Source organism: Mobula birostris, chromosome 11, assembly GCF_030028105.1.
Source record: "Mobula birostris isolate sMobBir1 chromosome 11, sMobBir1.hap1, whole genome shotgun sequence".
NCBI lineage: Eukaryota > Metazoa > Chordata > Chondrichthyes > Myliobatiformes > Myliobatidae > Mobula > Mobula birostris.
The window spans coordinates 114,687,895-114,712,974 of NC_092380.1; the positions used below are offsets into that span (position 1 = coordinate 114,687,895).

A 25,080-nucleotide genomic window follows, 5' to 3' on the forward strand; every position below is an offset into this window, starting at 1 on the left:
GAAGGATATAAATAAGGTTGAAAGAGTGCAGAGAAGGTTTACAAGCATGTTGCCGGGACTTGAGAAACTCAGTTACAGAGAAAGGTTGAATAGGTTAGGACTTTATTCCCTGGAGCGCAGAAGAATGAGGGGAGATTTGATAGAGGTATATAAAATTATGATGGGTGTAGATAGAGTGAATGCAAGCAGGCTTTTTCCACTGAGGCAAGGGGAGAAAAAAACCAGAGGACATGGGTTAAGGGTGAGGGTGGAAAAGTTTAAAGGGAACATTAGGGGGCTCATTAGGGAATGAGCTGCCAGACGAGATGGTAAATGCAGGTTCTTTTTTAACATTTAAGAATAAATTGGACAGATACATGGATGGGAGGTGTATGGAGGGATATGGTCCGTGCAGGTCAGTGGGACTAGGCAGAAAATGGTTCGGCACAGCCAAGAAGGGCCAAAGGGCCTGTTTCTGTGCTGTAGTTTCTATGGTTCTTTGGTTCTATGGTAAAGTAATTTCTCCTCATCTCTGTTCTAAATGGACGTCCTTCAATCCTGAAGTCGTGTCCTCTTGTCCTAGGCTCCCCTACCATGGGAAATAACTTTGCCATATTTAATCTGTTCAGGTCTTTTAACATTCGGAATGTTTCTATGAGATCCCCTCTCATTCTCCTGAACTCCAGGGAATACAGCCCAAGAGCTGCCAGACGTTCCTAATACGGTAACCCTTTCATTCCTGGAATCATTCTCATGAATCTTCTCTGAACCTTCTCCAATATCAGTATATCCTTTCTAAAATAAAGAGCCCAAAACTGCACACAGTTCTCCAAGTGTGGTCTCACGACTGCCTTATAGAGCCTCAACATCACATCCCTGCTCTTATATCCTATAATTCTGGAAATGAATGTCAACATTGCATTCGCCTTCTGCACTACCAACTCAACCTGGAGGTTAACCTTTAGGGTATCCTGCATAAGGAATCCCAAGTCCCTTTGCATTTAGAAACCATAGAAACTACAGCACAGAAACAGGCCCTTTGGCCCTTCTTGGCTGTGCCAAACCATTTTCTGCCTAGTCCCACTGACCTGCACACGGACCATATCCCTCCATACACCTCCCATCCATGTATCTGTCCAATTTATTCTTAAATGTTAAAAAAGAACCCGCATTTACCACCTCGTCTGGCAGCTCATTCCATACTCCCACCACTCTCTGGGTGAAGAAGCCCCCTCTAATGTTCCCTTTAAACTTTTCCCCCCTCACCCTTAACCCATGTCCTCTGTTTTTTTTTCTCCCCTTGCCTCAGTGGAAAAAGCCTGCTTGCATTCACTCTATCTATACCCATCATAATTTTATATACCTCTATCAAATCTCCCCTCATTCTTCTACGCTCCAGGGAATAAAGTCCTAACCTATTCAACCTTTCTCTGTAACTGAGTTTCTCAAGTCCCATCAACATCCTTGTAAACCTTCTCTGCGCTCTTTCAACCTTATATATATCCTTCCTGTAATTTGGTGACCAAAACTGAACACAATACTCCAGATTCGGCCTCACCAATGCCTTATACAACCTCATCATAACATTCCAGCTCTTATACTCAATACTTCGATTAATAAAGGCCAACGTACCAAAAGCTCTCTTTACAACCCTATCTACCTGTGACGACACTTTTAGGGAATTTTGTATCTGTATTCCCAGATCCCTCTGTTCCACTGCACTCCTCAGTGCCTTACCATTAACCCTGTACATTCTACCTTGGTTTGTCTTTCCAACGTGCAATACCTCACACTTGTCTGTATTAAACTCCATCTGCCATTTTTCAGCCCATTTTTCCAGCTGGTCCAAGTCCCTCTGCAGGCTCTGAAAACCTTCCTCACTGACTACTACACCTCCAATCTTTGTATCATCAGCAAATTTGCTGATCCAATTTACCACATTATCATCCAGATCATTGATATAGATGACAAATAACAATGGACCTAGCACTGATCCCTGTGGCACACCACTAGTCACAGGCCTCCACTCAGAGAAGCAATTCTCTACCACCACTCTCTGGCTTCTTCCATCGAGCCAATGTCTAATCCAATTTACCACCTGTCCATGTATACCTAGCGACTGAATTTTCCTAACTAACCTCCCATGCGGGACCTTGTCAAAGGCCTTACTGAAGTCCATGTAGACAATATCCACTGCCTTCCCTTCATTCACTTTTCTGGTAACCTCCTCGAAAAACTCCAACAGATTGGTCAAACATGACCTACCACGCACAAAGCCATGTTGACTCTCCCTAATAAGCCCCTGTCTATCCAAATGCTTGTAGATTCTGTCTCTTAGTACTCCCTCCAATAACTTACCTACTACTGACGTTAAACTCACCGGCCTATAATTTCCCAGATTACTTTTCGATCCTTTTTTAAACAATGGAACAACATGAGCCACTCTCCAAACCTCCGGCACTTCACCCGTAGACAGCGACATTTTAAATATTTCAGCCAGGGCCCCTGCAATTTCAACACTAGTCTCCTTCAAGGTCCGAGGGAACACTCTGTCAGGTCCCGGGGACTTATCCACTTTAATTTTCCTCAAGACAGCGAGCACCTCCTCCTTTTCAATCTGTACAGTTTCCATGGTCTCACTACTTGATTCCCTCAACTCCATAGATTTCATGCCAGCTTCCTTAGTAAATACAGATGCAAAAAACCTATTTAAGATCCCCCCCATTTCCTTTGGTTCCGCACAAAGCCGACCACTCTGATCTTCAAGAGGACCAATTTTATCCCTTACAATCCTTTTGCTCTTGATATACTTGTAAAAGCTCTTTGGATTATCCTTCACTTTGACTGCCAAGGCAACCTCATGTCTTCTTTTAGCCCTCCTGATTTCTTTCTTAAGTATTTTCTTGCACTTCTTATACTCCTCAAGCACCTGATTTACCCCCTGTTTCCTATACATTTCATACAACTCCCTCTTTTTCTTTATCAGAGTTGCAATATCCCTTGAGAACCAAGGTTCCTTATTCCTATTCAATTTGCCTTTAATCCTGACAGGAACATACAAACTCTGCACTCTCAAAATTTCCCCCTTGAAGACTTCCCACCTACCAATCACATGTTTGCCAGAGAATAACCTGTCCCAATCCACGCTTTTTAGATCCTTTCTCATTTCTTCAAATTTGGCCTTCTTCCAGTTCAGAACCTCAACCCTAGGACCAGATCTATCCTTGTCCATGATCAAATCGAAACTAATGGTGTTATGATCACTGGAACCAAAGTGCTCCGCTACACAGACTTCTGTCACTTGCCCTAATTCGTTTCCTAACAGGAGATCCAATATCGCATCTCCTCTAGTTGGTCCCTCTATTTATTGCTTTAGAAAACTTTCCTGAACACATTTTACAAACTCTAAACCATCTAGACCCCTAACAGTATGGGAGTCCCAATCAATGTATGGAAAATTAAAATCCCCTACCACCACAACTGTATGGTTCCTGCAGTTGCCTGCTATTTCTCTGCAGATTTGCTCTTCCAAGTCTTGTTGACTATTGGGTGGTCTTTAATACAATCCCACTAATGTGGCCATACCTTTCCTGTTTCTCAGCTCCACCTATAAGGACTCAGTAGACAAGCCCTCTAATGTGTCCTGCCTGAGCACTGCTGTAATATTTTCCCTAACAAGCAATGCCACTCCCCCACCTTCCATTCGTCTGCCTCGATCACATCTGAAACATCGGAACCCTGGAATATTAAGCTGCCAGTCCTGCCCCTCCTGTAGCCAAGTTTCACTAATTGCTACAACATCATAATTCCACGTGTCAATCCACGCCCTCAACTCATCCGCCTTTCCCGCAATACTCCTAGCATTGAAATATATACACCTCAGAAGATTTTTACCACCACGCACAACCCTTCTATCAGCGGATTTGCTTAAACTTTCAACATCATTTATTTTCACCCCAGCCACACTGTCAACTCTGGCACTCTGGTTCCCATCCCCCTGCAAATCTAGTTTAAAGCCTCCCCAACAGCACTAATGAACCTCCCTGAAAGGGTATTGGTCCCCCTGTGGTTCAAGTGTAATCCGCCTCTGCATTTTAAATTCTCTCTCCATCTAAATAATAGTCTGCCCGTTTATTTCTTCACCAAAGTTCATGGCCATACATTTTCCAACATTGTATTTCATTTGCCACTTCTTTGCCCATTCTCCTAAACTATCTAAGTCTCTCTGCACGCTCTCTGTTTCCTCAACACTACCCGTTCCTCCACCCATCTTTGTATCATCAGCAAATTTAGCCACAAATCCATTGATCCCATAGTCCAAATCATTGACAAACATCGTAAAAAGCAGCGGTCTCCACACTGAACCCTGTGGAACTCCACTGGTAACCGGCAGCCAGCCAGAATAGGATCCCTTTATTCCCACTCTCTGTTTTCTGCCCACCAGCCAATGCTCCACCAATACCAGTAACTCCCCTGCAATTCCATTTGCTCTTATCTTGCTAAGCAGCCTCATGTATGGCACCTTGTCAAAGGCCTTCTGAAAATCCAGGTACACCACATCTACTGCATCTCCTTTGTCTACCCTGCTTGTAATTTCCTCAAAGAATTGCAGTAGGTTTGTCAGGCAGAATTTTCCTTTCAGGAAACCATGCTGGCTTTGGCCTATCTTGTCATGTGCCTCCAGGTACTCCATAATGTCATCCCTAACAATCGATTCCAACAACTTCCCAACCACTGATGTCAGGCTAACAGGTCTATAGTTTCCCCTCTGCTGCCTCCCACCCTTCTTAAATAGCAGAGTAACATTTGCAATTTTGGAGCATGTGGTCCATGCTGAGTAACATCCACTTGAGGTGACAACGAGAGCACAAGTGGTCCATGCTGAGAAAGATGTCCTCTGTCATATGTCTCCACATTTGGCCCATACCCCTCTAAACCTTTCTTATCAATGTATCTATCCAATTGACTTTTAAACATTGTAATTGTACCCCACCTCTACCACTTCTTCAGGCTGCTTGTTCCGCTGTCCGTGTACAAAGGTTGCCCCCAGGTCCCCTTTAAGCCTTTTCATTCTCATACTGAGCCTGTGCCCTTTAGTTTTATTTAATTATGTGTTTTTATTTAGCGATACAGCACGGAATAGGCCCCTCCGGACCAATGCGCATACCGCCCACAAATCCACCTACTTAATCTTAGCCTAATTACAGAACAATTTCTAATAACCAATTAACCTAGTAACCGGACTGTGGGAGGAAACCAGAGCACCCGGAGGTAACCCACATGCTCACAGGAAGAAAATAAAAACTCCATACAGACGGCGCTGAAATTGACCTCTGAACTCCGTCTGTCCGAGCTGTAGCACTAACTGCTATGCTGCCATGGCAGCCTAGTGTGGGATAAAGATGATACCCACCCAGCTTATCGATCCCATAAAACCATAAGACACAGGAGTAGAATTAGGCCACCTGACCCATCAAGTCTGTTCTGCCATTCCATCATGGCTGATTTATTATCCCTTTCAATCCTAATTCTTCTGCCTTATCCCTGTAATCTTTAACGCCATGATTAATCCACTTCTGCTTCAAATATACCCAATGACTTGGCCTCCACAGCTGTCTGTGCAATGAATTCCACAGACTCACAACCCTCTGGCTAAAGAAATCCCTCCTCGTCTCTGTTCTAAAGGGATGCCCTTGTATTCTAAGGTTGTGCGCTCTGGTCCGAGACTCCCCCACTGTAGGGAACTTCCTCTCCACGTCCACTTGGCCTAGGCCTTTCAATATTTGATATATTTCAATGAAATTCCCCCACGTTCTTCTAAGCTCCAGAGAGACCCATCAAATGCTCCTCATATGTTAACCCTTTCATTCCTCGGATCATTCTCATAAACTTTCTCTGGATCCTCTCCAAAGTCAGTACATTCTCTCTTAGATGAGGGGCCCAAAATTGCTCGCAATACTCCAAGTGCGGTCTGACCAATGCCTTATAAAACCTCCACAATACATCCTTGCTTTTATATTCTAGATGTCTTGAAATGAATGCTAACATTGCATTTGCCTTCTTTATCACTGACTTTAAGGAATTCTGCACAAGGACTTCCAAGTCCCTTTGCACCTCTGATTTCTGAATTTGGTCCCCATTTAGAAAATAGTCTCTGCCTGTATTCCTTCTACCAAAGTGCGTGATAGAAGTGTACAAGATGATAAGAGGCACAGAATCAGAGGAGAGCTAGGGACTTTTTTCCTTGTTATGGGGGTGAGGATGACTAATACTAGGAAGCATGATTCAGAGGTGATTGGAGGAAAGCACAGAGAAGGAGGTCAGAGGTAGGTTCTTTAAACAGAGAGTAGTGGTTGCATGCAACACCCTGCTGGGGCGGTGATACAGGCAGATACCTCAGGGACATTTAAGAAACTCTTAGATCAGCACATGAATGATAGAAGAATGGAGGGCTATGTGGAAGGGAGGGGTTCGGTTGATTTTAGAGTAGTTAAAGGGCTGTGATGTTCTGTGTCTCTCTCAAGAATTGAAGATTCGGGATTGTTTAATCTCATTTACAGTACACAAGTGTAAAGAGGAACAAAATAATGAGGAACAAGCATCAAAATTGTGTGTGTTTTTACATCCATAGTCTTCCTTGTGCCTTGCAGAACACATTTGTCCAGCTCTCCTTGGCCTTTAAGAATGACAGCTACACTCTGGAGGCAAGGCTGGGTCTGGCTGAGAGGGAGAGAAACTTGGCTGAAGACAACACAGAGAGGGAACTTGAGAACTTCAAATCAGAGCTGAAGGTGAGGCTCTCTGTCAGACTCCCAGACTGGGGGTGGGGGGACAGGCAGGCAGTCAGGGGCCACACCGTTCTCCAAGGCCAGGGTAGCTGTGGTCACGTCACCACACAGCCCTTCTCTGGGCAGTCTGCCTCGCTGCCCTGCTGCAGTGAGTGGGAATGGGTGGCCCAACAGCTGGCAGAACTGCCATCTCACAGAGCCAGAGACCTCTGGAGCTCTGTGTGGAGTTTGCACGTTCTCCTTGTGACCACATGGACTTTACCCGGGAGCTTCGGCTTCCTTCCACATCCCAACAACGTGCAGGCTAAACTACAGCACAGAAACAGGCCCTTGGCCCCATCTAGTCCATGCCAGCCTATTATCCTGCCTGGTCCCGTTGACCTGTACCCAGACCATAGTCCTCAATACCCCTCCCATCCACGTACCTATCCAAATATCCCTTAAATGTTGAAATTGAATTTGCATCCACCAGTTCCCCAGCAGCTCATTCCACACTCTCACCACCCTCTCAGTGAAGAAATTCTCCCTCAGGTTCCCCTTAAATATTTTACCTTTCAACTTTAACCCTTAACCTGGAGGGGGAGGACGGGAGCCCATTAGCTAATTTAATTTAAACATAGAACGGTAGAACAAAATGCAGGCCGTTTGGCCCACAGTGTTCTGCTGACCTTTTAACCTACCCCAAGATCAACCTAACTCTCCCCTCCTACATAGCCCTCCATTTTCTATCATCCGTGTGCCTATCTAAGAGTCCCTTAAATGTCCTGAATGTGTCACTGCCCCCAGGCAATGAGCACTCTCTGTGTAACGTCCCGCTATACTTTCCTCCGATCACCTCAAAGTTATGCTCCCTTGTCCTGGGGAGAGAGGTCTCTGGCTTTTCACACGAGGGATCTATGGCACTGGTCATCTTGTACACCCCTATCAAGTCACTGCTCATCGTCCTTCACTCCCAAGAGAAAAGCCCTAGCTCGATCCACCTTTCCTCATAAGACACACTCTCCAATCCAGGCAGCATCCTGGCAAATCCCCTCTGCACCCTTCCTATAATGAGGTGACCAGAGCTGAACACAAGTGGGGTCTAACCAGAGTTTCTGAGCTGTAGCATTACCTCGTGGCTCTGGAACTCAATCCTGTGACTAACGAAGGCCAACGCACCGTACCTGGTGAAGGGAAGGTGAAGTGGTTGCAGGGTGGGATAGAGGGGGATGGTTAGAAGCCAGATCATGATGGGGCGCGGCACAGACAATGAATTCTCGCTCTCTCTTGCAGTCCTCGGCCTCGCTCTGGGCTAACTCCGAACAACGCGAAGCCCAGGAGAGGCTCTTGGAAACCGTGGCTGTCCTCCAGCGCCTGGCCATCAGGCTCTCAGGACGGGCTGAGATGGTGGGGGCAGTCCGGCAGGTGAGTAACTCCCAGGGCCAAGAATATCATCTTTCCGACCTATCACCTTCCAGCTTCTCACTTCATTATCCTCCCCACCCACTCACCTTTCCCCTCACCTATCACCTGCCAGCTTGTCCTCCTTCCCCTCCCCCAATCTTCTTATTCCAGCTCCTTCCCTCTTCCTTTCCAGTCCTGATGAAGGGTCAGCTGTTTATTCTCCTCCACAGATGCTGCCTGACCTGTTCACTTCCCCCAGAACTCTGTGTATGGTGCACAAAACGAAGTGTGACAGTTACAGAGAGAGTGCAGTTAAGGCAGACAGTAAGGTGCGAGGTGATTATGAAGTCAAGTCCATCTTATCGTATAGGGGGAGAATACTCTGTTAACAGTAGAACCCGTCCTTGAGCCTGGTGGGCCTTGCTTTCAGGTTTTTGTGTCTTCTGCTTGATGGGAGGAAGGAAGGAGAGAGAATGTCCCGGGTGGGAGGGGTCTTTGATTACACTGGCTGCTTTACTGATACAGTGAGAAATGTAGACAAAGTCCATGGAGGGGAGGCTGGGTTCTGTGAAGTTCTGAGCTGTGTCCACAGCTCTCTGCAGTTTCTTGCGATCACTGGCAGAATAGTTGCCATGCCAAGCCGCAATGCATCCCGATAGGATGTGTTCACAATGCACACCTTTGGACACAAGATGTTGTGCTGACCTCTTAACCTACTCCCAGATCAATCTAACCCTTCCCTCCCACAGATCAATCTAACCCTTCCCTCCCACAGATCAATCTAACCCTTCCTTCCCACAGATCAATCTAACCCTTCCCTCCCACAGATCAATCTAACCCTTCCCTCCCACAGATCAATCTAACTCTTCCCTCCCACAGATCAATCTAACCCTTCCCTCCCACAGATCAATCTAACCCTTCCCTCCCACAGATCAATCTAACTCTTCCCTCCCACAGATCAATCTAACCCTTCCCTCCCACAGATCAATCTAACCCTTCCCTCCCACAGATCAGTCTAACCCTTCCCTCCCACAGAGCCCTGCGTTTTTCTAACATCTGCATACCTGTGTAAGAGTGTCTGAACAGCCTGCTGTCTGTTTTCTGTGCATCCTCCGTGTGCTGTAGGAGAAGCGAATGTCCAAGGCCACCGAGGTGATGATGCAGTACGTGGAGAACTTGAAGCGCATGTATGAGAAGGACCATGCGGAGCTCACCGAGTTCAAAAAGCTGGCCAATCAGAACTCGAACCGGAATTACAGTCCGTACGGAGACAGCAGTGGTAGGGGATGCATGCTGTCTGGTGTCTGCCACTCGCGCGGTGGGCTGGGGAGGGAGACCCATGGATGACGTTGTGAAGGTGGCCAGTGCGGTCGGGGTGGCTGGGTTACCCACTCTCTGGCAATCTCCAATGGAGTGATGGACACACAGGTTGAGAGTACCCCCATGATGGTCATAAAACGACTGTGTACCCTACAGTGATCCTTGTGATGGGTGTACAGTCATCCCAGTGGTAAAAATCAGCCAAATATCAGTGTCGGTCCTGTCACTATCCCAATTTGCCCTGTTGTTCCTGAAGAAACACACACAGAAGGCTGCAGGAACTCAGCAGGTCAGGCAGCATCTAGGGAAAGAAATAAACAGTTGATGTTTCAGGCCGAGACCCTTCCTCAGATTCCTCCTTCCCTTTCTCCCATGGTCCACTCTCCTCTCCTATCAGAACCCTTCTTCTTCAGCCCTTTGCCTTTTCCACCTATCACCTCCCAGCTTCTTACTTCGTCTCCCCCTCCCCCTTATCACCTTCCAGCTTGACCTCCTCCCCAGTCCCCCACATTCCTGCTCTGGCTTCTCTCTCCTTCCTTTCCAGTTCTGAAGAAGGGTCTCAGTCCAAAACGTCGATTGTTTGTTCCTGTCCGGAGGCGCTTCCTGACCTGCTGGGTTCCTCCAGCATTTTGTGTGTGTTGCTCTGGATTTCCAGCATCTACAGAATCTCCTGTCAATCCTGATGCTCTCTGAATGTCTGTGCCAGGTTTATCTCTGCTGTTAACTTTATCATTGTCCTGAGTAATCCCAGTTTATCCGAAGTGTTAACCCTGTGTGAATCACAGTCTTATCACAGCGCTATTGCTCTCTCCTTAACTCTCTGCCCAGTTGTCTTCGATGGCCCTGCCCTGGTGTGTGAAAGAGACTCCGATCATCTACCCAGTCCGTTCCCTGCTGTACTTCCACTCTCTCACTGATCTTCCATCCACGGCTGTCCGCCAGCAGGGGGCAGGAGTGTCCCACCAGCCCTGACATCAGCTGTTTGGCATGTTATGTAGAAGTTGCACATGACATTGGCGAGGCCTAATTTGGAGTATTGTGTACAGTCTTGGTCACCCTACAGGAAAGATGTAAACAGGATTGAAAGAGTGCAGAAAAAATTACAAGGATGTTGCCAGGACTTGAAAACCTGAGGTATAGGGAAAATTTTAATATTTCCTAGAATTGTTCTCTTGAACGTAGAAAATTAAGGGGAGATTTGATAGAGGTATACAAAATTATGAGGGTATTGATAGGGTAATTGCAAGCAGACACTGACCCCTCTGTGACTCCAGCCCCAGAAATAAACCCTCTATAACCCTGGCCCCTGACTCCGGTCCCAGACACTGACTCTGACCTCTGCCCTGCACTAATTTGGGGTTTGTATCTTGGGGATTGTGATGTTTGACCTCACCCTGCAGGTGGACCCTGCCTAGAGAGTCAAACAGCCGGGCAACAGGCCCTTCAGCCCATCTCATCCATGCTGACCATAACTTCCATCTAAACTAGTTCCGTTTGACTGTGATTGGCCCGTATCCCTCTCAATGTTTCCTATCCATGTACCTGTCCAAGGGTCTTTTAAACGTTGTAATTTTTCCCAGCTCAACCAATTCATGATGATTGGGTGGTTGTTCACAGTTCAGGGGAGGGTAAAGCTAGAGGGCACAGCTTCAGAGTGTGGGTGGGCATGAGGAGCAGGTTGGTGATTATGTGGAATGAGCTGCCAGTGGATTTTATTATGTTACCATGCCATGCTGTGGTAGTAAGAGATGTGAAGATCAGAAGATGGTGAGGAGAGAATTGTTTGACAGCTTTGTCTGGCAGAGGCCAAAAGGGGGAGTGTGGTTTTCAATGTGAATGGATCAAGAGGTTGAGGAGGCACCTCATGGCCACACTGTGCTCAGAGAGAACAAAGTTCAAAGTCGATCTGTTATCGAAGTACATACTATATATGTCACCATATGCCACCCTGAGATCCATTTTCTTGCTGGCATTCACAATAGTTACAATGGAATTAATGAAAAACTACACACAACAAAGATAGACAAAGAACCAGAGTGCAAAAGACAACAAATTCTACAAATACAAAAAGAAAAACAATAAATAATAATTCATTCATAAGTATAAATTGTTAAGTTGTGCAAATAAAGATAAATAATACTGAGAACATATGTTGTACAATCCTTAAAGGTGAGTGTGGAGTCAGTTCCGAGTTGAGGTGAGTGAAGTTATCCACGCTGCTTCAGGAGACTGTTGGTTGAAGGGGAATAACTGTTCCTGAACCTGGAGGTGTGGGACCTAAGATGCACCTCCCTCCCCCTTTCTCGATCTCTCTGTTTCTGTCTCTGGGGACAGTCTATCTACTGATGCCTTTTATAAACACACTGATTCTCACAGCTACCTGGACTATACCTCTTCTCACCCTGTTACTTGTAAAGATGCCATCCCCTTCTCTCAACTCCTCCATCTCCGCCACATCTGCTCTCAGAATGAGATCTTTTACTCCAGAACTAAAGAGATGTCCCCCTTTTTCAAAGAAAGGGGCTCCCTTCCTCCACCATCAACGCTGCCCTCAACTGCATCTCTTCCATTTCACACACATCTACTCTTACCCCACCCTCCTGCCACCCCACCAGGGACAGGGTTCCCCTTGTCCTCACCTCCCACCACCTGCCTCCCACATTTGGCACATAATTCTCCATAACTTCTGCAATCTCCAGCAGGATCCCACCACCAAGCACAACCTTCCCTCCCCTCCCCCACTTTCTGCTTTCCGCAGGATTGCTTCCTATGCGATTTCCTTCTCCACTCCTCCCTCCCCACTAATTTCACTCCTGGTACTTATCCTTGTGAGCGGAACAAGTTCTGCACCCGCCCCTACACCCCCTCCCTCACTACTATTCAGGGCCCCAAACAGTCCTTCCAGGCGGGGTGACACTTCACCTATAAGGCTGTATCCAGTGCTCCGGGTGTGACCTCCTGTATATCAGTGAGACCTGGCATAGATGGGGAGACTGCTTTGCCAAGCACCTACTCCATCCGCCAGAAAAAGCCGCATCTCCCAGAAGCCACCCATTTCAATTCTACTTCCCATCCCCATTCCACTATGTTAATCCACGGCCTCCTCTACTGTCAAGATGAAGCCACACTCAGGTTGGAGGAACAACACCTTATATTCCACCTGGGTAGCCTCCGACCTGATGGCATGAACATAGATTTCCTGAACTTCTGGTAATTCCCTCCCCGACTACTGCCTTCACTGTTCCCCATTCCTGTTTCCCTCTCTCACCTTACCTCCTTAGATACAGGATTGGGAAGCTTTTAAAAACCTACAAAAGGCAACTAAAAGAATCATTAAGAGGGAAAGATGAAATATCGAAGCAAGCTAGCAAACAATATCAAGGAGGATAGAAAAAGCTTTTTCAAGTAAATAAAAAATAAAAGAGAGATGAGAGTGGATATAGGACCGCTAGAAAATGAGGCCAGAGAAATAATAACATGGAACAAGGAGATGACAGATGAACTAGATAAGTATTTTGTATCAGTCTTCACTGTGGAAGACACTAGCAGTGTGCCAGATATTGAAGGGTGTGAGGGGAGAGAAGTGAGTGCAGTTACTATTACAAGGGAGAAGGTGTTCAAAGAGCTGAAAAGGGTACATAGGTCACCTGGACCAGATGAACTGCACCCTCAGGTTCTGAAAGAGGTAACGGTAAAGGTTGTGGAGGTATTAGAAATGATCTTTCAAGAATCATTGGACTCTGGCAAGATTCCAGAGGAATAGAAAATTGCGATAGTCACTCCACTCTTTAAGAAAGGACGGAGGCAGCAGAGAGGAAATTATAGACCAGTTAGCCTGACCTCAGTGGTTGGGAAGATGTTGGAGTCAATTGTTAAGGATGAGGTTTTGGAGCACTTGCTGACACAGGACAAGATAGGACAAAGGCAGCATGGTTTCCTATTGGAAAGATCTTGTGTGAAAAACCTGTTGGAATTTTTTGAGAAGATTACAAGTAGGATAGATCAAGGGGATGCAGTGGATGTTGTATATTTGGACTTTCAGAAGGCTTTTGACAAGGTGCCACACATGAGACTGCTTACCTAGTTAAGAGCTCATGGGATATGGGAAAGTTACTAACATAGTTCGAGCATTGGCTGATTAGTAGGAGGCAGTAAGTAGGAATAAAAGGATTCTTTTCTGGTTGGCTGCCAGTGACTAGTGGTGTTCCGTAGGGGTCGGTGTTGGGGCCACTTCTTTTTATGCTGTATATAAACGATTTAGATGATGGAATAGATGACTTTGTTGCCAAGTTTGTAGGTGAAATGAAGATTGGTGGAGGGACAAGTAGTGTTGTGAAAACAGGAAGGCTGCAGAAGGACTTCAACAGATTAGGATAATGGACAAGAAAGTGGCAAATGAAATATAATGTTGGAAAATGCATAGCCATGCATTTTGGTAGTAGAAATAAATGTGCAGACTATTTTCAAAATGGGGAGAAAATTCAAAAATCTGAGATGCAGAGGGACTTGGGGGTCCTTGTGCAGAACACCCTAAGGTACGGGTCCCCAACCTTCTTTGCGCTGCGGACCGGTTTAATATTGACAATATTCTTACGGACCGGCCAACCGGTGGGGGGGGGGGGTGTTCAAGTAGAGTTAAACTCACCTCAACATGTCTTTTACAGTTAGGGTTGCCAACTTTCTCACTCCTAGATAAGGGACAAAAGTAGCAGTCAAATACGGGATACTTGGGTTTACCCTGAGAAAGACTACCATGACCATGAAGCCTTGCGCGGGCACCTCTGTACGTGACGTGTGCATGCGTGTACGTGCCGATTTTTTTTCCCACAAATCAGTTTTGGCTTCATCTTCCCGACTACACTGTACGTACATTATTTCTACTTTATATAGGCTGTGTATTTATCATATCATTCCTGCTTTTACTACATGTTAGCGTTATTTTAGGTTTTATGTGTTATTTGGTATGATTTGGTAGGTTATTTTTGGGTCTGGGAACACTCAAAAATTTTTCCCATATAAATTAATGGTAATTGCTTCTTCGCTTTACACCATTTCAGCATGAAAGGTTTCATAGGAACGCTTTACCTTAGCAGGGGAAATACGGGAGAAGGGCGGTCCCGTATGGGACAAACCAATTTAGCCCAATATACGGGACAGTTGGCAACCCTATGTTCAAGTCCAACAGTGCGTGACAGGGAATGAGGAAAGGTGCAGCTGACTCATATCGTTTCATCACGGCCTGGTAGCACATGCTTTGCGGCCCAGTGGTTGGGGACCGCTGCCCTAAAGGTTAACTTGCAGATTGAGTTGGTGGTGAGGAAGGCAAATGCAATGTTGGCATTCATTTCAAGAGGTCAAGAATATAAGAGCAGGGATGTGATGCTAAGGCTTTATAAGGCACTGGTGAGGCCTCACCTTGAGTGTTGTGAACAATTTTGGACTCCTCATCTAAGAAAAGATGTGCTGGCATTGGAGAGGAGGTTCACAAGGATGATACTGGGAATGAAAGGGTTATGCAAAGAGCGCTTGATAGCTCTGAGTCTGTACTCACTGGAGTTTAGAAGGATGAGGAAAGGATCTCATTGAAACCTTTTGAATGTTGAAAGGCCTAGACAGAGTGGATGTGGAAAGGATGCTTCCCATGGTGGGGGAGTCCAGGACGGGAAGGCACAGCCTCAGGATAGAGAGGTGTCCAGTTAAAACAGGGATGCAGAGACATTTCTTTAGCCAGAGGGTGGTGAATTTGTTACCACAGGCAGCTGTGGAGGCCAGGTCATTGGGTGTATTTAAGGCAGAGCTTGATATGTTCTTGATTGGCCACGGCTTCAAAGGTTATAGGGAGAAGGTTGGGGAGTGGGGCTGAGGAGGATAAAAAAGAAACAGCCATGATTGAATGGCAGAGCAAAGACTCGATGGGCCAAATGGCCTAATTCTCCTCCTATTTTGTGCATGTTGCTTTCAATTTCCACCATCTGCAGAATTTCTCCTGTTTATCATTGCTTTTAACTAACACCTTTTTTGCCTTTTATTTTCAAGTTTTTTAAATTTTTTATTTGTACTTTTAAACCATTGTAAAGCACTTTGCACCATGTTATTGTATGAAAAGTGCTCCGTAAATAAGTTATCATTATTATCTTTTCTTTCAGATGACGGTGTTCCTCGGACAGCTCGCTCCATGTCACTCACTCTTGGGAAGGTAAGGGCCAGCCACAGGAAACTAAATGATTTTCGAGCTCATCACTGTTTCACCAAACAATTAAACAGGCGGGCCCAACACTGCAGCCGCCAAACCATAAGACAGAAAAGCAGAATGAGTCCATTCAGCCCATCGGGTCTGCTCCACCATGCCATCATGGCTGGTTTATTGCCCATTCCCCAGCCTTCTTTCCGTAGCCTTTGTCACCCTTACTAACCAAGAACCTATCAACCTCTGCCTTACCGTGGGTACCACACTAACAGCGCAATGCTTTTGCAGTGCGCGGTGTCGGAGTTCAGAGTTCAACTCTAACGTAATCTGTACATCCTCCCCATGAAATACATGTGTTTCCTCCGGGTGCTCTGGTTTCCTCCCACAATCCAAAGACATACCGGTTAGTAGGTTAATTGGTCATTGTAAATTGTCCTGTTTCACACTGTATCTCAATTAATAAATAACAAATAAATAATTAAATAAATATACCAATGGCCTGGCCTCCATAGTCGTCCGTGGCAATGAAGGTAGATTCGCTACCCGCTGGCTACAGAAATTCATCTTTATCTCTGTTCTAAATGAACACCCCTCTATTTCGAAGCTGTGTCTCTGGACCTAGACTCCCCCTCTTTACGAAACATCCTCTCTATATCCACTCTATCCAGGTCTTTCAATATTTGATAGGTTTTAGCGAGATCCCCCATCATTCTTCTAAACCCCAAATGAGTACAGGCTCAGAGCCATCAAAAGCTCCTCATACATTAACCCTTTTATTCCTGGGATAATTCTCATAAACCTCCTCTGGACCCTCTCGAGTGCCAGCACATCGTTTCTAAGATGAGGGGCCCAAAACTGCTCACAATACTCCAAGTGAGGCCTCACCAGTGCTTTATAAAGTCTCAACATTACATCCTTGCTTTTATATTCTAGTCCTCTTGAAATGAATGCTAACATTGCACTTGTCTTCCAAATCCTGCACAAGTTTGAATTTTCAAACTTTGAGTTTTGAATTTTCTCCATGTTTAGAAATTAGTCTATGACTTTATTCCTTCTGGCAAGCTGCCTCTAGACCCATACGGTGTCTCAGTGGAATGAATCCTCCTAGCTTTGTGCACAGAGCTCAATATTATTATTAACTGTGTGATTGATACAGAGAGGATGTCATTGCTTGTGGGTTTTGTGGTTTCTCACTTTGCCAGATTTTCGCAGGGAAAGGTCTCCACCAGACACTGGGTGACTTGAATCTCAGTGATGTACGTTGAACCGCTGTGTTGGATTCTGATGGTTTTAATCCAAAGTTCTTTCGGAAGTCAGGAAAAAGACACTAAGCTTGCTGCTTCATGATTGTTTTAATAAGCGTTGATCGAACATAGGGACATTGAAACAGACAGTGAACAAAGGGAGATAGGAGCAAACTGGTCTAAGAATATGGTGTCCAGTGTTGAGCAGTTTTTAATACCCATAGATAAGGAAAATTCCGTAAACATGTGTAGAGGATAGTTAACTAATGATTCAAATAATGCAGAACATAGAAGCTTCCAGAGCTTTCCAGAATTATACTTTGCATTACCACTAGGGGGCAACACTAAGCCTGTTGTGACCACTAGGAATTAGTTACTTGTAATTACATTAAATATGTGAATAATGAATTGTTAAACTGTAAAGGAAATAACAATTAAACAGTCTAATCTAAACATTGAACAATGGGATCCAACAGTGGTGTTGTGTTTTGTCCGCAGAGCGTGCCACGCCGGAGAGTTAGTGTGGCGGTGCTTCCAAAGTTTGTCAACTTTCCGGGACAGCCGGGCGGCGCCTCCGCCGTTCCCGCCGTTGCTGCCGTGGTAGGACACCCACTTAACTGTAAAACTGATGTGAGAAAATTCATGTTAAGATGCAGAAAAATTCTGGGAGATATTTCTGTTCTGTAAAACAGAGATTCTGCAGATGCTGGAAATCCAGAGCAACACACACGCAAAATACTGGAGGAACTCAGCAGGTCAGGCAGCATCTGTGGAGAGGAATAAACTTGACTTTTTGGGCCAAGGTGCTTCGTAAGAACTGGAAGGAAAAGAGAAGAAGCCAGAATAAATAGGTGGGGGGAGGGAAAGAGGACAAGCTTGAAGGTCATGGGTCAAGCCAGGCTGGTGGGAGAGGTAAGGGGCGAGAAGAAAGGAGAGGAGGGTGGGCCGTGGGAGAAGGGGAAGGAGCAGGAGCCCAGGGGAAGGTGATAGGCAGGCAAGGGGAAGAGGTAAAAGGCCAGAGAGGGGAATTGAAGTGGGAAGAGGGTGGTAAAGAAGACGTAGGCAGGTACGTTGATAGGATAGGGGTCATATATAGGCAAATGGGGCTGGCCCTGTCTCACTAATTGGGCAACACAGGAACATTGAGCCAAAAGTCAAAGGGCCTGTTTTCATTTGTGTGCCTGTGACTCTCTGACTCTAATTAAAAATGACTCCACTGACCTGGAGGACTTGTGGCTCCCGGACAATATCCATGTACAGGTCTTGCCACTCAGGGACTTGGGCTAGATTATTACTCTGACTGTATGTTTACTGCTATGGTAATTATATGTGCTATATGTGTCTTGTGCTGTGTGTGATTGTTGTTCTGTGTTTTGCACCTTGGCCCCCGGAGTAACACTGTTTTGTTTGCCTGTATTCATGGGTAGGTTGAAGGACAATTAAATTTGAACTTGAGTGATTAAAGATTAAACACAAAAGATTCTGTAGAGACTGGAAATCCAGATCAAGGCACACAAAATGCTGGAGGAACTCAGCAGGTCAGGCAGTGTTATTCCATCAGACATTGGAGCAGAATTGGGCATTGGGCCCGTCAAGTCTGCTCCATTATTTTATCATGGCTGATCCATTTCCCTTTTAACCCAAATCTCCTGCCTTTTCCCCATAACTTTTCACACCTTGATTCAAGAACTTATCAACTTCTGCTTTAAGTACACCCAATGACCTGGTCACCCAATGAATTCCACAGATTCATCAGCCTCTGGCAAAAGAAATTCCTCCTCATCTCTGTTCTAAATGGACGTCCCCCTTTTCTGAGGTTGTGCCCTCTGGTCTGAGACTCTCCCACCATAGGAAACATCTCCATATCTACTCTATCAAGGCCTTTCAACGTTTGATCGGACTCAATGAGATCCCGCCCCCCCACCACCTCATTTTTCTAAATTCCAGTGGGTACAGGCCTAGAGGCATCAAATGCTCCTCATAGGATAACCCTTTCATTCCCGGATTCATTCTAATGATCCTCCTCTGAAATCTCCAACGTCAGCACATCCTTTTTTAGGTAAGAGGCACAAACCTGTTCACACTACTCGAAGTGAGGCCTCACCTGTGCTTTATAAAGTCACAACATTACATCATTGCTCTTATATTCTAGTCCTCTCAAAATGAATGCTAACATTGCATTTACCTTCCTCACCACAGACTCAACTTGCAAATTAAATTTTAGGGAACCCTGCATGAGGACCCCCAAATTCCTCTACACCTGGGATTTTTGAATTTTCTCCCAGTTTAGAAAATAGTCCTTCTACCTTTTATTTCTTCCACCAAAGTGCATGGCGGTACACTTCCCGACACTGTATTCCATCTGCCACTTCTTTGCCCATTCTCCTAATCTGTCTAAATGCTTCTGCAACTTCTCTGCCTCCTCAACTCTTTCTGCCCTTCCACCTCTCACAATATCATCTGCAAACCTGGCAACAAAGCCATCAATTCTGTCATCCAAATCATTGACATATAATGTGAAAAGAAGCGGTTCCAATCAGAAAAGGCTCCCTTTATTCCCACTCTTTGTCTCTTGCCAATCAGCCACTGCTTTATCTACGCTGGAACCTTTCCTGTAATACCATGGGCTGGTGGCTTGTTAAGCAGCCTCATGTGTGGCAGCTTGTCAAAGGCCTTCTGAAAATTCAAGTACACAACATCATCTGATTCTCCTTTGCCTATCCTGCCTGTGTTTTCCTTACAATATCAGTGAAACATACAGAATCTATGGAGCTGAATGATAAATAACTTCACTTGTCAGACCTACATCGAAACTTTGAGTGAAACATGTCATTTGCGTCAAACCAAATCAGGAAGGATTTTGCTGGGCGGCCTGCAAGTGTTGCTATGGTCCCAGCCCTGAGCTAGCATGCTGACAGCTTACTAACTGGAGCCAATACATCAGCGGACTGTGGGAGGAATCTGGATCACAGAGGGAAACCAACACAGTGATGGGGAGACTGCACAAACTGTGAGGGTCCGGACGCAGAGCGAGAGGTCTGATGCAGCAATGCGTTTGATGAGTCACGTGTGTGCCCTCTGCTCTGCTGCACGAGAAGCCTGTATTGCATTAGCATGCATTTCCCCACTCCCAGCACACCCACCAGCCCCATGATTCACTCAGCAAATTGCTTCCACTTCTAAAAAGCTGTAAAACCACAACTGCTGGAATTCTGAAACACGAACAGAAACTGCTGGAAATCCCCAACAGCTCAAGCAGTGTCTGTGGTGAGAAGAGGAGGAGAAGGAAAGAGACGGGGAAAGAAAGCAGGAAAAAGAATTGGAGGGAGAGAAGGAGAGAAGAGGCAAATGAGGACGAGAGAGGAGAAACAGGGAGAGGGGAGAGGAAAGAGGGAGGAGGAGAGAAGGAGTGAAGGGGCAGAGAGGGAGGGAGAGGGAGTGAGTGAAGGAGAAAGAGGAAGGGAGCAAGAGAGAGGAAGAAAGAAAGAGAGGGAGAGAGGAGGAGAGTGGGGGAATGAGAGAGAGAGAGAGAGAGAGAGAGAGAGAGGGAGTGAAGGAGGGACAGAGGGAAGGAGGAGTGTGAGTTAGCTTTTTGTTTTATTTAGAAGTACAGACTCTTCCAACCCGACGAGCCCGTGCTGCCCAATTACACCCATGTGACTCACTTATAATTAGCAGTTGCCAAGAAACAGCTCAGAACATGAACTGAGAAAACACTGTTGAAACAAAGTATTTAGAAACAGTTGGAGACAAGCATTTGATAAACTCTGCAGTGAAGGGTTGTTGCAGAAAATGAAACCGCAAAGGTTCAGGGTGAAAGGAGAGAGTTTTAAAAGGGGAACTGAGGGGTAAAGATTTTTACATGGAGAGAGAAACTCTCGACCAGAGGAGGTGGTGGAGTCAGATAGCCACTGTGTTTAACAGATGTTTAGACACTGCAGTGAGCAAGGGTGTAGATAGATATGGTGCTAATCTGGGCAAATGGGATTGGTGTCGATGGACAGGAAAGGCATGAGGGGCCAAAAGGCCAGCTTCTGTGCTGTATGACTCCATGACAGGTGGGAGGTGGCCTCGACACAGGTCACAAGTTCAAGTTCGTTCATTGTCATTTCAACCATACCCATGTATACAGCCAAACAAAACAACGTTCTCCTGGACCAGGGTGCACAACACATAGAAACATAGAAAATAGGTGCAGGAGTAGGCCATTCAGCCCTTCGAGCCTGCACCGCCATTCAGTATGATCATGGCTGATCATCCAACTCAGAACCCTGTACCTGCCTTCCCCCCATACCCCCTGATCCCTTTAGCCACAAGGGCCATATCTAACTCCCTCTTAAATATAGCCAATGAACTGGCCTCAACTGTTTCCTGTGGCAGAGAATTCCACAGATTCACCACTCTCTGTGTGAAGAAGTTTTTCCTAATCTCAGTCCTAAAAGGCTTCCCCTTTATTTTCAAACTGTGACCCCTTGTTCTGGACTTCCCCAACATCGGGAACAATCTTCCTGCATCTAGCTTGTCCAATCCCTTTAGGATTTTATACGCTTCAATAAGATCCCCCCTCAATCTTCTAAATTCCAACGAGTATAAGCCTAGTTCATCCAGTCTTTCATCATATGAAAGTCCTGCCATCCCAGGAATCAATCTGGTGAACCTACTTTGTACTCCCTCTATGGCAAGAATGTCTTTCCTCAGATTAGGGGACCAAAACTGCACACAATACTCCAGATGTGGCCTCGCCAAGGCCTTGTACAACTGCAGTAGTACCTCCCTGCTCCTGTACTCGAATCCTCTTGCTATGAATGCCAGCATACCATTCAACTTTTTCACCACCTGCTGTACCTCCATGCCCACTTTCAATGACTGGTGTATAATGACACCCAGGTCTCGTTGCACCTCCCCTTTTCCTAATCGGCCACCATTCATATAATAATCTGTTTTCCTGTTTTAGCCACCAAAGTGGATAACCTCACATCTATCCACATTAAATTGCATCTGCCATGTATTTGCCCACTCACCTAACCTATCCAAGTCACCCTGCATCCTCTTAGCATCCTCCTCACAGCTAACACTGCCGCCCAGCTTCGTGTCATCCGCAAACTTGGAGATGCTGCATTTAATTCCCTCATCCAAGTCATTAATATATATTGTAAACAACTGGGGTCCCAGCACTGAGCCTTGTGGTACCCCACTAGTCACTGCCTGCCATTCTGAAAAGGTCCCGTTTATTCCCACTCTTTGCTTCCTGTCTGCCAACCAATTCTCTATCCGCATCAATACCTTACCCCCAATACCGTGTGCTTTAAGTTTGCACACTAATCTCCTGTGTGGGACCTTGTCAAAAGCCTTTTGAAAATCCAAATATACCACATCCACTGGTTCTTCCCTATCCACTCTACTAGTTACACCCTCAAAAAATTCTTTGAGATTCGTCAGACATGACTTTCCTTTCACAAATCCATGCTGACTTTGTCCGATGATTTCACCGCTTTTCAAATGTGCCGTTATCTCGTCTTTGATAACTGACTCCAGCAGTTTCCCCACCACCGACGTTAGGCTAACTGGTCTATAATTCCCCGGTTTCTCTCTCCCTCCTTTTTTAAAAAGTGGGGTTACATTAGCCACCCTCCAATCCTCAGGAACTAGTCCAGAATCTAAAGAGTTTTGAAAAATTATCACTAATGCATCCACTATTTCTTGGGCTACTTTCTTAAGCACTCTGGGATGCAGACCATCTGGCCCTGGGGATTTATCCGCCTTTAATCCCTTCAATTTACCTAATACCACTTCCCTACTAACATGTATTTCCCTCAGTTCCTCCATCTCACTGGACCCTCTGTCCCCTACTATTTCTGGAAGATTATTTATGTCCTCCTTAGTGAAGACAGAACCAAAGTAGTTATTCAATTGGTCTGCCATGTCCTTGCTCCCCATAAACAATTCACCTGTTTCTGTCTGTAGGGGATCTACATTTGTCTTAACCAATCTTTTTCTTTTCACATATCTATAAAAGCTTTTACAGTCAGTTTTTATGTTCCCTGCCAGTTTTCTCTCATAATCTTTTTTCCCCTTCCTAATTAAGCCCTTTGTCCTCCTCTGCTGAACTCTGAATTTCTCCCAGTCCTCAGGTGTGCCGCTTTTTCTGGCTAATTTGTATGCTTCTTCTTTGGAATTGATACTATCCCTAATTTCCCTTGTCAGCCACGGGTGCACTTCCTTGGTTTATTCTTTTGCCAAACTGGGATGAACAATTGTTGTAGTTCATCCATGCGATCTTTAAATGCTTGCCATTGCATATCCACCGTCAACCCTTTAAGTATCATTTGCCAGTCTATCTTAGCTAATTCACGTCTCATACCTTCAAAGTTACCCTTCTTTAAGTTCAGAACCTTTGTTTCTGAATTAACTATGTCACTCTCCATCTTAATAAAGAATTCCACCATATTATGGTCACTCTTACCTAAGGAGCCTCTCATGACAAGATTGCTAATTAACCCTTCCTCATTGCTCAAAACTTAGTCTAGAATAGCCTGCTCTCTAGTTGGTTCCTCGACATGTTGGTTCAGAAAACCATCCCGCATACATTCCAAGAAATCCTCCTCCTCAGCACCCTTACCAATTTGGTTCACCCAATCTATATGTAGATTGAAGACACCCATTATAACTGCTGTTCCTTTATTGCACACATTTCTAATTTCCTGTTTAATACCATCCCCAACCTCACTACTACTGTTAGGTGGCCTGTACACAACTCCCACCAGCGTTTTCTGCCCCTTAGTGTTACGCAGCTCTACCCATATCGATTCCACATCCTCCCAGCTAATGTCCTTCCTTTCTATTGTGTTAATCTCCTCTCTAACCAGCAATGCCACCCCACCTCCTTTTCTTTCATGTCTATCCTTCCTGAATATTGAATATCCCTGAACGTTGAGCTCCCATCCCTGGTCACCCTGGAGCCATGTCTCTGTGATCCCAACTATATCATAATCATTAATAACAATCTGCACTTTTAATTCATCCACCTTGTTACGAATGCTCCTTGCATTGACACACAAAGTCTTCAGGCGCGCTTTTACAACACTCTTAGCCCTTATACAATTATGTTGAAAAGTGGCCCTTTTTGATTTTTGCCCTGGATTTGTCGGCCTGCCACTTTTACTTTTCACCTTACTACTTTTTGCTTCTACTCTCATTTTACACCCCTCTGTCTCTCTGCACTGGTTCCCATCCCCCTGTTGTGAACCAACCTCCTCTCTCCTAGTCTCTTTAATTTGATTCCCACCCCCCAACCATTCTAATTTAAAGTCACCTCAGTAGGCCTCGCAAATCTCCCCGCCAGGATATTGGTCCCCCTAGGATTCAAGTGTAACCCGTCCTTTTTGTACAGGTCACGCCTGCGCCAAAAGAGGTCCCAATGATCCAAAAACTTGAATCCGTGCCCCCTGCTCCAATCCCTCAGCCACACATTTATCCTCCACTTCATCGCATTCCTACTCTCACTATCGCGTGGCAAAAGCAGTAATCCCGAGATTACTACCTTTATGGTCCTTTTCCTCAACTCCCTTCCTAGCTCCCTATATTCTCCTTTCAGGACCTCTTCCCTTTTCCTACCTATGTCATTGGTACCTATATGTACCACGACCTCTGGCTCCTCACCCTCCCACTTCAGGATATCGTGGACACGATCAGAAATATCCTGGACCCTGGCACCAGGGAGGCAAACTACCATCCGGGTCTCTGGACTGCGTCCACAGAATCGCCTATCTGACCCCCTTACAATCGAGTCCCCTATTACAACTGCCCTCCTCTTCCCTTCCCTACCCTTCTGAGCTACAGGGCCGGACTCTGTGCTGGAGGCATGGCCACTGTCGCTTCCCCCAGGTAAGCTGTCCCCCACAACAGTACTCAAACAAGAGTACCTATTGTCAAGGGGCACAACCACAGGGGTACTCTCTATTACCTGACTCTTCCCCTTCCCCCTCCTAACCGTGACCCACTTGTCTGCCTCCCGTGAAACAAGTTGGAGTTATATGTACACAGTACATATAACTCACATATAACTGTACACATGTATACCACCAAACAAAGCAACGTTCCTGTGGACCAGGGTGCACAACACGGTATACTTAACTCACACACATAACATATAAAGTAATATTACCACAAATAATAAGGT

The 25,080-nt window shown here is 45.6% G+C and overlaps 1 protein-coding gene across 1 annotated transcript in view; it reads left to right on the top strand.

Moving 5' to 3' along the window:
* The window catches only part of mrvi1 (murine retrovirus integration site 1 homolog), a 272,971-nt gene that overhangs the window by 220,764 nt on the left and 27,127 nt on the right, over positions 1–25,080 (top strand). Inside the window, exons 25-29 of the mRNA XM_072271388.1 lie at positions 6,630–6,770; positions 8,040–8,171; positions 9,276–9,429; positions 15,617–15,666; positions 17,400–17,501. Coding sequence (XP_072127489.1) covers positions 6,630–6,770; positions 8,040–8,171; positions 9,276–9,429; positions 15,617–15,666; positions 17,400–17,501 — 579 coding nt within the window. The remainder of the gene's footprint in view (positions 1–6,629; positions 6,771–8,039; positions 8,172–9,275; positions 9,430–15,616; positions 15,667–17,399; positions 17,502–25,080) is intronic.